Source organism: Miscanthus floridulus, chromosome 3 (genome assembly GCF_019320115.1).
Source record: "Miscanthus floridulus cultivar M001 chromosome 3, ASM1932011v1, whole genome shotgun sequence".
Lineage (NCBI taxonomy): Eukaryota > Viridiplantae > Streptophyta > Magnoliopsida > Poales > Poaceae > Miscanthus > Miscanthus floridulus.
In genome coordinates this window covers 122,296,470-122,308,456 of record NC_089582.1, presented here as the reverse complement: position 1 = coordinate 122,308,456, position 11,987 = coordinate 122,296,470, and the positions used below count along the sequence as shown (strand labels likewise).

The window sequence follows — 11,987 nt, the reverse complement described above, 5'->3', positions numbered from 1 at the left end:
ATCCTACCGATTATCTATCACCACGGGCACCCCCCTCGGTGGACTGCCAACCATATTTCATCGACAGTGGCACGCCAGGTAGGGGCCCCCTTTAGGGATTGTGTGTGCTGATCCACGGCGAACCAGATAGGATCTCAAGATCAATGTTGTTTGCGACAACGTCCTTCGGCAACGGCGACTATGACCTACAGCGGGACTCATCGTGCTTCCCGTGTGAACCTTCCTGCCAGATCGGGTCTGCATGCATCAACGCCGAAGATTTAAGCATAACATCATCTACACCGCCATGCAAAGCTTCCGTCGGGCACACGGATGGCAACAACAAGCAAGCTAATTATGGATATCATGGAGACAGAGGCTTCCGTGGATCACTAGATGGATGCATCTATGATGAACCTCCGATTGCTCGGACTACTAATTTGACCCTGGGCCCAGAAGTCTATAGACCACGTCGACCACGTCTCGAGCGGCCCCGTCGAGCTCCGACCACGACCACGTCAAGCGCGACCACGTCGATCACGTCCTAAGCAGCTCCGCCGAGCTCCGACCACATCGACCACGACCACGTCCCGAGCAGCTCCACCGAGCTCCGACCACATCGACCACCAGATGATGTCGCAATGATGATCGCCACGAAGAACGATGCTACGACAATCGTGACCATAGTCATGGCGACAGGCCGAAAAGCTCGAGGACCGGACAACTTCATCGTGACCAACCAGATGTCTATCCAAAGATAATTTTACTCAACAACGCCATCCGCGGCAACCCAGCTTCTCACGGCAGGCGTTCAACGATCATTGTACCGGGGATAAATGCAAGAGGTGACGTCAACTAGTATATCCATCGTATTCATGCACGACGGACATGCAATCCAGCAAGATCAAGGCGACGACATGTGGAGTTTCGTCAAAATTGTGGCAACTCGGCGTTAATCCGTGACGGCGGTTTTTTCCATCATATCGTCCATGACGGCCCTCATGTGCGTCCGTCATGAGGCCAAAGTTCTGACCAGGCGTCGGCTCAATCCACAGCAGCATGAAGACAACACAAGCTAGCCAAGAGTTACGCATATACGCGTATACATCTACACAAGTATACATGCAAGCCATCTCATTGGGCAGAAGGCCAAGACAATTTGTTCACACGCCCAAAAAAAAGCTAAGTGAATTCTCAATTAAATATTTATTACTTGATTTCTATTCAATAACACACAAATCTTTTTATTTTTCCTCATGCACCATCTCGCGCGGCATCTCGCAATGACCGAAGCAAGATGCGTGCATGATGGGATCATCGACTCAAGGCACACGCCTGCCACTGGAGCTTGAAGGAGAGGGTGTACAGACACAGGTCGGAACGTCAAGGCCAAGTACATGAGCTCTAGAGCACTCGGAAGCTAGACGTCGATCAACTCATGTTGAGCCATCGCCGAGCCGTGTCGATCTGTCAAACAAGCCGTCCGAGCTGTCTAGCAAGTCACGACGAGCCGCATTGAGCCGTGTCGAGCCGTTGAGCGAGCTGCGCTGAGCCATAAGCGAGCCGCGTCAAGCCATCTCTCGAACATCGCAACACGCCGACTACTCCCACCGGTCGTCAATAAAGCTAAGTATTATTTTTAATTGAAAATTTCTTCGATCATCGTACACCTCCGCCGACCACCCTTAGGGTGCGCTCCACGTCGAATTTTCACCATACATACAATCCAAAACATGTATAAGTTTTTACAACGGTTCGCTGATACGTTTTCCTTCCTGCTTGAGAATCCCAGAGCCGGCACTGTCTCCGGCTCCACCCCACGCGTGCATGAGAGTCCGCCCTCTGCGCTATGGGTAGTCGGCAGTCGCTCCCTGGTAACACTGGCACTCTACGCATGGCAGCGTTCCGTACCTCACGCTATGAGATGTTGGTTAGCCCAGGGCTGGCGCATTCTTTAGGACAGGTTAATACATCGCGCTACGCCACTACATAACAAAAGGGCTAAAACAGCTAATGTTATTTTTCGAATATTACACCAAGTATAATTCATCGCCAACTGAACACCAAGTGTTTACTTCACCTCCTACAGAGAGGTCAATATATTTCATAAATCATCATGTACTACCGCTCTCCGTGTTTATTTTTCAGGAACACAGTTCGGTCAGCAAGCTCATGCTTTGGGGTTCGCCAAGACCACTATGGTGCTCGAGGACTCTGGCCAGACCATGCTCGTGCTCTGGGACTTCTCACTAGACCACTCCGCGCTCGGGGACTCGCTAGACCACTCCATGCTCTGGGACTTCTCGCCAGACCACTTCGTGCTCTAGGACTTCTCACCAGACCACTCCGCGCTCGGGGACTCACCAGACCACTCCGTGCACTGGGACTTCTCGCCAGACCACTCTGTGCTCGGGATATATCGCCAGACCACTCCATGCTCGGGATATATACATGCATCGTATATGGGTATATGCATGTGAACGTCATGGCCATGCAAGCAAATAGGAAGCAAGCAGGGACAAGGCATATATGGATATATGCATGCATCATATATGGATATATGCATGCAAACGTCATGGCCATGTAAGCAAACAGGAAGCAAGCAGGGACAAGGCATATATGGATATATGCATGCATCGTATATGGATATATGCATGCAGACGTCATGGCCATGCAAGCAATCAGGGGCTACACGTATTCATGTTCATGCATATACGTTGCATAGTCGGCTGCGCCTCTTGCTCAGTCGTAGCGATGCTCGGCAACCTCTCGCACCCGTGGACTACGGCATCAGATCAACAAGAGGCAAAGCAGGCAAGGACGTACGACAACATCACCATGAAGCCGACGCAAGCAAGCAAGGCCAAGTATGCATGCATATACGCGTGCCATGTAGCTCTACGTCAATTTCCAAGAGCCAAGCTTGATCAACACACAAGCCAACAACGACGATGAGTACTCCAGCAGCGGCAAAGGCTGCTCCTACTGCTCCAACACCATCACCGATTGAGCAAGCCGTCCGAGCTCACATCGACCACGGACCACGTCGACCACGTCCCGAGCAGCTCCACCGAGCTCCGACCACGTCGACCGCGACCACATCGACCACGTCCCAAGCGGCTCCACTGAGCTCCGACCACATCGACCACCAGACCACATCGCAATGATGATCGCCACGAAGAACGGTGCTACGACAATCGTGACCACAGTCATGACGACAGGTCGAAAAGCTCGAGGACTGGACAACTACATCGCCATCGACCAGATTTCTATCCAAAGATAAGAATTTCGAGCTATGCTCGAGGACTTCGTCGCTCGCCTCTCGACCTACGCTCGGGGACTGCCTCGATCACTCTTCGACCATGACTCGGGGACTTCGTCACTCGCTCCTCGACCTGTGCTCGGGGACTACCTCGACTGCTCTCCGACCACGGCTCGGGGACTTCGTCGCTCGCTCCTCGACCTATGCTCGGGGACTACCTCGACCGCTCTTCGACCACGGCTCGGGGACTTCGTCGCTCGCTCCTCGACCTGTGATCGGGGACTGCCTCGACCACTCTCCGACCATGGCTTGGGGACTTTGCATCTCGACTACATGCGACTGGCAACTCGCATACAGTTGGAATATTTTTTCTTGGACCTTGCTACAAGGCTCATACCTCGCCTTCCAGTAAGCTCGGGGACTACATCGGTACGATGCACCTGTCGGTGCATCTCGTATCGCCTGTACGACGATTGGATTCTCAACTTAACTGGGAATTCTTTTTAGACCCTGGCACCACGTGCCTACGTCACCTACTACCAGGCTCGGGAACTAAGTGGGCACACTTCACCTTGCGGTGAATGTGCTTATTTTTCGACCACTACGCCTCTGATGATCAAAGATGCTATGCTTCAAGACACACTTACATTTCTTTTTAGAAATACAAGTGGACACACTTCCTAGGACGAAAATCTTTTTCTTTTTTCTTAAGAGCACCATATATTCTTCGGACAACCTACTTCTCCGGCGACAACGGTGGTCGGAGATGTCAAGAACTCAAGCCTCACTGTTCGGAGAAGGTTAAAATGGCGTGTCGCATCAGAATACATGGCGCTCGGGGACTACCTGTGGGGGATATACCCCTGGGTACCACAAGATGGTACATGGGCCGCCCGGCCCGTAAGATCAAGGCGTGCATAGCAAGATTACAAGTTGTACTAGATATTGTAATAGTACCAAATTGGATACTTTACTTGTAACCTTGTCTCTTCGGAGTATATAAGGAGAGACAAGGGTTCCCTAGAGGATAGGTTAATATGTATACATCTCAATACAATACACCAAAGACATAGGACGTATGGTATTACGTCGATCAGACGACCCGAACCTGTCTAAATCGCTGTCTCTGCGCCTTGTGTCACCATCTGGTTCCTGATTACACGCATCCTACCGATTATCTACCACCACGGGCACCCCCCTCGGTGGACTACCGACCATATTTCGGCTGTGCATGATTCTGCCTGCATGATTCTACCTCATGCCCCACTGATATTAGTAATGAGTTAGGGTCATCGAGTCTATTGTTGTTTCTATGGCCTACATGATTCTGTCTCATGCCCCACTGGTCATGGCGATAGATGAGATCTAACATGTTTATTAGATTTATCTTTATTAAATGATTAAGTAATGTTGAATTGTTTCTTTATATAAAAAGAAGTTCGGTTACTCGTAATCATTGGCTCAACATGGATCGATCATCATTGATATCTTATTGTCATTGATTAATATTCGTTTAAATGATGTTTATCCTGAATGATAACCGATTCTCTTCACACGACCCCATGAGCTCTAACTGACTTATTCTCATGAATATATTGGAATCGGCTATTTAGTCGATTTCCTTTCATATCGGCTCTCACAGTCGTACATTCGGGACTGTCTGGTAACGTCGACAAGTTCCGCCCTTAATTATTGATGAATTTTCTCTCCTTATCAATTGCAGGGTCAAATTGACTAGCATGTCTCGGGAGGATTGCGTAGGATCGACCACCCCTGCGCTGAAGCTAGGCGGATCTGCTCCATTGAGCGGACCCTTCCGGCTTGCTGCGTGTGTCCTCGGCACGGGACGAAATTCTATGTCGACACATGTCAGAACCCAAGCAGTGTTGTAGGCGCCGATATTTTGCCCTACAGTGTTATGGGCGCCATCAATTCCCATACCAGGCAAACACGGTAACCCCCCCCCCCCCACATGCCTTTGGGCATCGATAGTGTTATGGGCGCCGTCATTTGCCATACATGGTGAATGCGGTAAAACCTCCCACATGCCTCTGACACAAACAGTATTGTGGACGCCTACCATCATCTTGTACCCGACGACGTGGGCAACAAGACTTAGTAGCATACATACTCTCTCTCTCACTTGTAAGGCCGTCCCCTTTATCTATAAAAGGGGATGCACTCTCTCTCAACAAAATGGATCAGTTCATTGACACACACGATGATCCATTGACAACTCTCTAAGAGAGGATTCGAACGATTCGAACAACCAACGATCGATTTACCCTCTACTAGCTTTAGAAACTCTAAATCTATACAGAGCGCACGCTCTAATACTTATCGCATGTAGGAGCTCCCGTCACTCTCGGCCCTTCAGTTCGGAGTCCGACCGGACCTCTTGCACCCCCCATCTTTCTCCCTCTCGTTTGTAACCCGACAGCAAACTTCGAGCATCTGGACTCAGGAATAAAGTCACCGACCGACTCAAACTGGACGTAGGGCACATTGCCTAAACCAGTATAAACCCTGTGTCATTGAGTGCTAGGCCACATCCGATCATAACGTACGACAAAACTAAAAATATTTACGTGTTGGTCACTTTCTGCACCGACACCCTCCATCCCAAATTATAAGTCCTTCCAACTTTCTTAGAGAGTCAAAGTATCTCAAGTTTGACTAAATTTATATAATAAAATAATAATACTTGATATCAAATAAGTATCATTAGTTTCTTCATTAATTAATTATATTTTTATAGTATACCTATTTGATGTCATAATTTTTTGTGATTTTCTTTATAATTCTGGTCAAACTTGAGATGTTTTAACTCTCCAATAAAATTAGAATGACTTATAATTTGCCATGGAGGGAGTGTAGGGGGCGGTATTTTCTTTATGTTTTAACGCACCTCCAATACAGACTGGATGAGCTCGGTATTTGCTGGAATCGGTACCTAGGTGTGTAGGGGGCGGAGCCGGGGCATAGAGGGGCGACCTCGCCGGCGTGTGGGGAGGGCGGAGCACCGACGACGCTCTCACAGTCGTGCTGTGTAGGGGGGCGGAGCCGAGGCATGGAGGGGCGAAGCTCGCCGACGCGTGGGGAGGGCGGAGCACTGGCGGGGCGTGGAGGGGGCGAAGCTCGCCAGCGGGGGATACTCCACGAGTTCGCCGCGTGTGGAAAGGGCAGGCTCCGACGCATGCTCGGGTGAAGCTCGCATGCGTGTGCTCCGGTGGATCTGAGCGTGTGGAGGTGGTAGGGTCGCCAGCGGTGGAGAGGAAGGGACTGGCCTGCCAGAAGGAAGACGGAGGTTTGGTGGAGATTTCGATTTCCTGGGACCAATTTAAAGACATCCAATCACCTGGAATTGGAATCACAATCCAATACCATTTTAGCGTGGTATTGATTTGGAAACCCAATTCGTTGACCCAATTTCAATGCCAACATCCAAACGGACCCGCGAAAAAAGAACAATTTATATGCCTCAAGTTCATGTTCGTTTATTTTTCCTGTCTTGCCTTCTTTTTTTTTTTTTGTTGTTGTCGGGAGTAGTCAACTTTTTTTTCCTTTCAGATTTCCACTGGTCCTTGGTATTGCTGTGAAAAGTTGGCCTCATATTCTTGGTTGCTCTTCGAAAAGAATGAATTCAGTTATGGAGTTGTGGGATGGACACGTCGGTATCTTACTTGTACTCAACAGTACTAGTAGTACGTACAAAGACGTACAATGCAAACTAGCAGCAGCACTACTGCAACTCAAGTCCGAAGTTATTGCGTCGCTTGCAGTTCGTATCGGCAGTCCAATCACCGGCTCACCGCACACTACGGCCGGCGTCACCGCGTCAAGCTCTGCACGTACACTCGCCGCCGCAAAGCTCGATGGCACTCGAGTTCAAGTTCGAATTCGAACTGCCGCCTCATGAATCGCAATCGCAGCTAACCCCAACGGATCCCACTCCACCAGCCGCCGTTGAACCGCCGCCCGCCCGCACCGCACCTACAAAAGAATTGGCAAAGCCCGCCAGCAGCAGAGTGGGTGCAAGGGTTCAAGCGCATCGAGGATCCGATGCCACTCGCCACCGGCGCATCGGCAGCGCGACCCATGTCCCGCGAGAAGCCGCCGGCGCCCGCGCCGCCCGTGGTCTCCACGGGCTGCTCCGGCCTCATGTCCTGCTCTTGCCTCTCCCGCCACCGCCGCGGCCCGCAGCAGGAGGCGGCGCAGCCGCGGAGAAGCGACGACGGTGGCGCCGGCGACGCGGCCTTCGAGGTGGCGGAGAGGTGCTGGAAGAGGGTGCAGCTCCTGGAGGAGGAGATCAAGAGGCTGAGTGGCCACGAGGTGAGGCCGGCGCCAGGCGCCACCGAGCGCGTCGTCGTCAGGGGCCGCGCGGCGGAGGGAGGCGGCGAGGCCACGGATCGAGTCGGGAACGGCGCCAAGGCCACGGCGGAGGGCGGCAGCGCGAGCACGGGCATGGGCACGGGCACGACCGCCGCCGCCACGAGGCGTGCTGCCAGCGTCGGCCACGGCGCCTGCTGCAGCGCGCAGGAGGTGGTGAGGCTGGAGGACGGGAGCTACATGCGCGAGGTCAGGCGGGTTGGGCGCCCGTGGGAGCGGCTGGCCGTGCAGGTGTCGCGGCCCGCCGTCCCCGCGGATGCGGCGAGCGCGTCTGAGGTGAGTTTTGGTTGACGTTGTTAGTTAATGACAACGTAGCATACGATCCAATCCATGGATGAATGCGTCTCCATGTCATTTGAGATCCGAGACACCGTCCTCTGACTTCTGCTTTGGTGTTTGATCTGACAATTGCGCCGTCTTCTTCACCAGGTTCTTGGCAAGATGGCAGCAATGAGGGCCGAGGACCTGTGGAAGTTCCTGGTCCAGTTAATGCCGCTGAAGGACATCACCGGCCAGAAGAACCCCGGCGAGCCCGTGCGCCGGACGGCGAGGCCGATCTCGGGGGACGACCTCGTGGAAGCTCTCGTCCTCGATGCGATGGGCAAGCTGGAATATTTGGTCCTGGAAGGCCTCAAGATCCAGATGGCCTCACCGGCTACTGAACCCGCCACGGTCACAGCCGCCGCCGCCGGCGACGGGAGGCGGGACAAGGCCGTCAGCAAGGACTGCAGCATGGTCCATGTGGTCCTGATGCAGGCGAGGGATCCGAAGGAAAGGTACGGCGCCATCGGCGACCCCATGATCGGGCTCATCGAGGCGTCTCTGGAAATGAAGGATGCCACCACGGTGAGGCGGCGGGTGCTGGGGCTGCATGTTGCCGGGATCAGCTCCGTAATGAGTAGGCCCAGTGATGGCAGATGCGTGCTGTGGAGTGCGTATCTGAGGCGATGCAACGACGGCGACGGCGGAGGCGATGGCTGCCGGTGCATTTGCGTTCGAAATCCGGATCGTGTCTTACCCTCCGTGTGATGCAAATAAGGATGGAAATTATTAGAATTACAAGAATATAAGCAAACCTAGTTCTCTTTTCATATTTTTTTTTCGCGGGCGTGCAGTACCTGCACGTGTAATAGCCATTTTTTTTCATAGCCATTATTGACACAATGATCTTTGGCGTGTAATAGCCATTTTTTTTATAATTGAAAGCCATTATTTGCATATTACACGATGATGTCTTTAATTTCCTTCAGTATTAATTACAGTGTTTTCTATAAAAGTGGAGATTACCTCTGTCAAAAAAAATTACATATAGGCCGGGAACCGACTTATGATCAAGAGTCCGGTGTTAATTACATATCCGCTAAACGAGTCCGATGAGGAAAGAGAAACGAGAAAGCCTAAATCGCGGCGCCTTAATATAAGGCTTAACTCTCGCCAAAAATAGCGTAGATCTTCCGGGATTACTCCATTGTCACCACGCGCCGCCGCCATGACATACAGCGACAGCGAGGAATCGTATAATTCGTATGACGACGACGACTACGGCGAGGATTACTTCAGCTGCGTGGACGACGAGGGTGATGAGTGCTCCGACGGCATGGATGAGGATGAGTCCTGCCAAAGCGATGGCGACGTCGGAGGCGACGTGGTCAGCGACGACGACGAGGATATGCCGCAAGCCGCCGAGAGAAACGATAAGGGCTACGTTTTCGAGACCGAAGCCGACGTGCGCAAGCGTCAAGACGAGGTCACGGCGAGTGTTTCCGACCTGCTGTCGATCCCGTGGGGCTTGGCCGCCGTCTTCCTGCGGCACTGCCGGTGGGACCCCGAGCGGCTGGAGAACGAGTGGTTCTCCGACGAACGGCGCATCCGAGAGGCCGTGGGCCTGACGGCGGACCAGGGCGACGCCGCCACGGCGGTCAACGACCGGCCGCTCACCTGCGCCATATGCTTCGACGTCCACGCCCCCGGCGAGATGATCTCGGCGGGCTGCGCGCACTACTACTGCCGCGAGTGCTGGGGCGGCTACATCCACGCGGCGGTGGGCGACGGCGCGCGGTGCCTGGTGCTGCGGTGCCCGGACCCGAGCTGCGGCGCGCCCGTGACGCGGGAGCTGGTGCGCGAGGTCCTCGCCGCCGGCGAGGACGACGACAAGGCGCGGTACGAGACGTTCGTGGTGCGGTCGTACGTGGAGGAAGGCACGAGCAAGTACGTCCGGTGGTGCCCCGGGCCGGGGTGCACGCTGGCGGTCCGGGCCGAGCCCGGGTCGGCGCTGTACGAGGTGGCTTGCGAGTGCAGGCACGTCTTCTGCTTCCGGTGCGGCGAGGAGGCGCACCGGCCGGCGTCGTGCGAGACGGCGCGGGAGTGGATGGCCAAGAACAGCTCCGACGGGGAGAACGCCAACTGGGTGCTGGCCAACACGAAGCACTGCCCCAAGTGCCGGCGAGCGATCGAGAAGAACCAGGGGTGCAACCACATGACGTGCCACGCCCCCTGCCTCCACGAGTTCTGCTGGATCTGCCTCGGCCCGTGGTCGGAGCACGGCGGCAGCTGCTACCAGTGCAACCGCTACGTGGCGCACAGGCCGGAGAACGCCAAGGAGGAGAAGCGGCGGGAGCACGCCAAGGCGTCGCTGGACAGGTACATGTTCTACTACGAGCGCTGGATGACGCACGGCTCGTCGATGAAGAAGGCGCGGCAGGACCTCGACCGCCTGGAGGGCGGAGCGCTGAGAGGTTTCGCCGAGGCCAACGGCGTGTCGCAGGCGGAGCTGGGCTGTCTTGAAGAGGCGTTCGCGCTGATCGTCGAGTCCCGGCGGGTGCTGAGCTGGACGTACCCGTTCGTGTACTACATGGACCCGGTGCTCGACAGGAAGAAAATCGAGCTGTGCCTGCACATCCAGAGCGAGGCCGAGCACTCGCTGGAGGCGCTGCACAAGTACGTCGAGGGGGAGTGGAACGAACTGAAGGGGACAGCCGCCGCCCCTGGCGCTGAGTTCGACGCCGCCTCTGCCGCTGAGTTCGCCGCAGCGTTTAAGGAGTACATGTTGAAACTATTTGTCCTCAACACAGCGACGCGAAACCACTTGAAAAAGCTCGTGGAGGGCTTCGAGTCCGGCCTGCCCGAGTTAAAAGTGACCTTGTGACTGATGAATGTAAACGTGGGGGCTCAATTGCTGCGTGTCCCTTTTATTTGTTTATATGCTTCTTCTGGCCGATCATTTTTTTTTTGTCTCCCCAAGTCAACAGCCTATATATGTGATTTTTGTGTGTGAATCAGTGTGATTGTGACGAGGCTGCTGCATGCTTCAACTTTACATGGTTACGGCTCCGGCTTCGTGCATGGAGGAGCGGGAGCTAAAGCCAACTGACCACCGAACGAACTTTATAATGATAGTTTAGCTGATGCTTGTAAGTTTGTTTAGCAATTGTATAGATAGCAACATCCAAACCTATATATATATATTATAAGTAATAACATCAAATGGTTAAACTTTCCTTCTTAATGACAATAATGTGCAAATCTTTTGCGTATCCGAGGAAAAAAAAGTAATAACATCCAAACTATAGAAGAGGTCCAGGTGTGGCGGCCTAAGCGTCGACGACCAGTCCTCAACATGGAGAAGGCGGATCCAGCGGAGGGAGGCACTTATGTCCTAGGGGCGGCGGCAACTTGGGAGTCCAAATACCTCCTCGAAGGAGGCGGTGGCTACCCTATGGGCAGCGGTGGCCTGAGAGCCGGTGATGATCTCGGCGAGGAGGAGACGGATCAGGTGGAGGCGGATCTCGTCGGTAGCGGCGGCCCTAGAGGCGGTGGAGGCTAGGGAGTTTGGCAGAAGAGGATATCCTCGGCGGCGGCGACAGAGGACTCTGGCTGAGGTGACGACCATGATCCCAATGAACGGCGGCTGCCTTGGAATCCGACGAAGCGGAAGCGGATTTGCACCAGCGGAGGTCCTTAGTGTAAGTTGATTATGTTCTCCCTTCTAAAGTCAAATGTTTGTGTTCCCTTGTGTATGGTATTGAGGATGTTGGAGGTTAATTCGATGCAAATAATCAACTTAAATCCTAGAGTTGTTTGAGAAAGAAGAATAAGTTCTTTGAATATTTAAATAAAAAATATATTAGAGAGAAAATAATTTTCTTCAATAAAGACGACCTACATAAGTTTACCACGTTACAAAACTCTAAACGACAAAGATCTAGGAACTAAGCATCAAGGACACAACCTAGTGTGTGAAATAGCTAGCATAACCACCAGCAGGACTAAAGGTATACTTTTACTCTCGGTTGGTGGCTCCAACCGGGAGTAAAGGTCTACTCCCGAGCCGTGGCTGCGCCCGGGGTTGGAAAGTTAC

At 53.3% G+C, this 11,987-nt stretch overlaps 2 protein-coding genes across 2 annotated transcripts; both read left to right on the top strand.

Moving 5' to 3' along the window:
* The first annotated feature begins 6,886 nt into the window (after positions 1-6,886).
* On the top strand, positions 6,887-8,833 carry LOC136546728 (uncharacterized). Its single transcript, XM_066538696.1, has 2 exons — positions 6,887-7,906; positions 8,060-8,833. The coding sequence occupies exons 1-2, from the start codon at positions 7,304-7,306 to the stop codon at positions 8,657-8,659; spliced, it is 1,203 nt and encodes a 400-aa protein (XP_066394793.1). The 5' UTR covers positions 6,887-7,303; the 3' UTR covers positions 8,660-8,833.
* Positions 8,834-9,032: 199 nt separating this feature from the next.
* On the top strand, positions 9,033-10,840 carry LOC136546727 (probable E3 ubiquitin-protein ligase ARI7). The gene has a single exon (XM_066538695.1). It carries the CDS (start codon positions 9,120-9,122, stop codon positions 10,773-10,775), a length of 1,656 nt encoding a protein of 551 aa, XP_066394792.1. The 5' UTR covers positions 9,033-9,119; the 3' UTR covers positions 10,776-10,840.
* The last annotated feature ends 1,147 nt before the right edge of the window (positions 10,841-11,987 follow it).

What these genes read in the sequence shown, in the direction of transcription:
- LOC136546728 (XM_066538696.1), top strand. Translation starts at nt 7,304, where the DNA reads ATGCCACTCGCCACCGGCGCATCGGCAGCGCGACCCATGTCCCGCGAG. An exon ending in ATGCGGCGAGCGCGTCTGAG is followed by an intron (nt 7,907 to 8,059) that starts GTGAGTTTTGGT and finishes CTTCTTCACCAG; the next exon opens with GTTCTTGGCAAGATGGCAGC.
- LOC136546727 (XM_066538695.1), top strand. Translation starts at nt 9,120, where the DNA reads ATGACATACAGCGACAGCGAGGAATCGTATAATTCGTATGACGACGAC.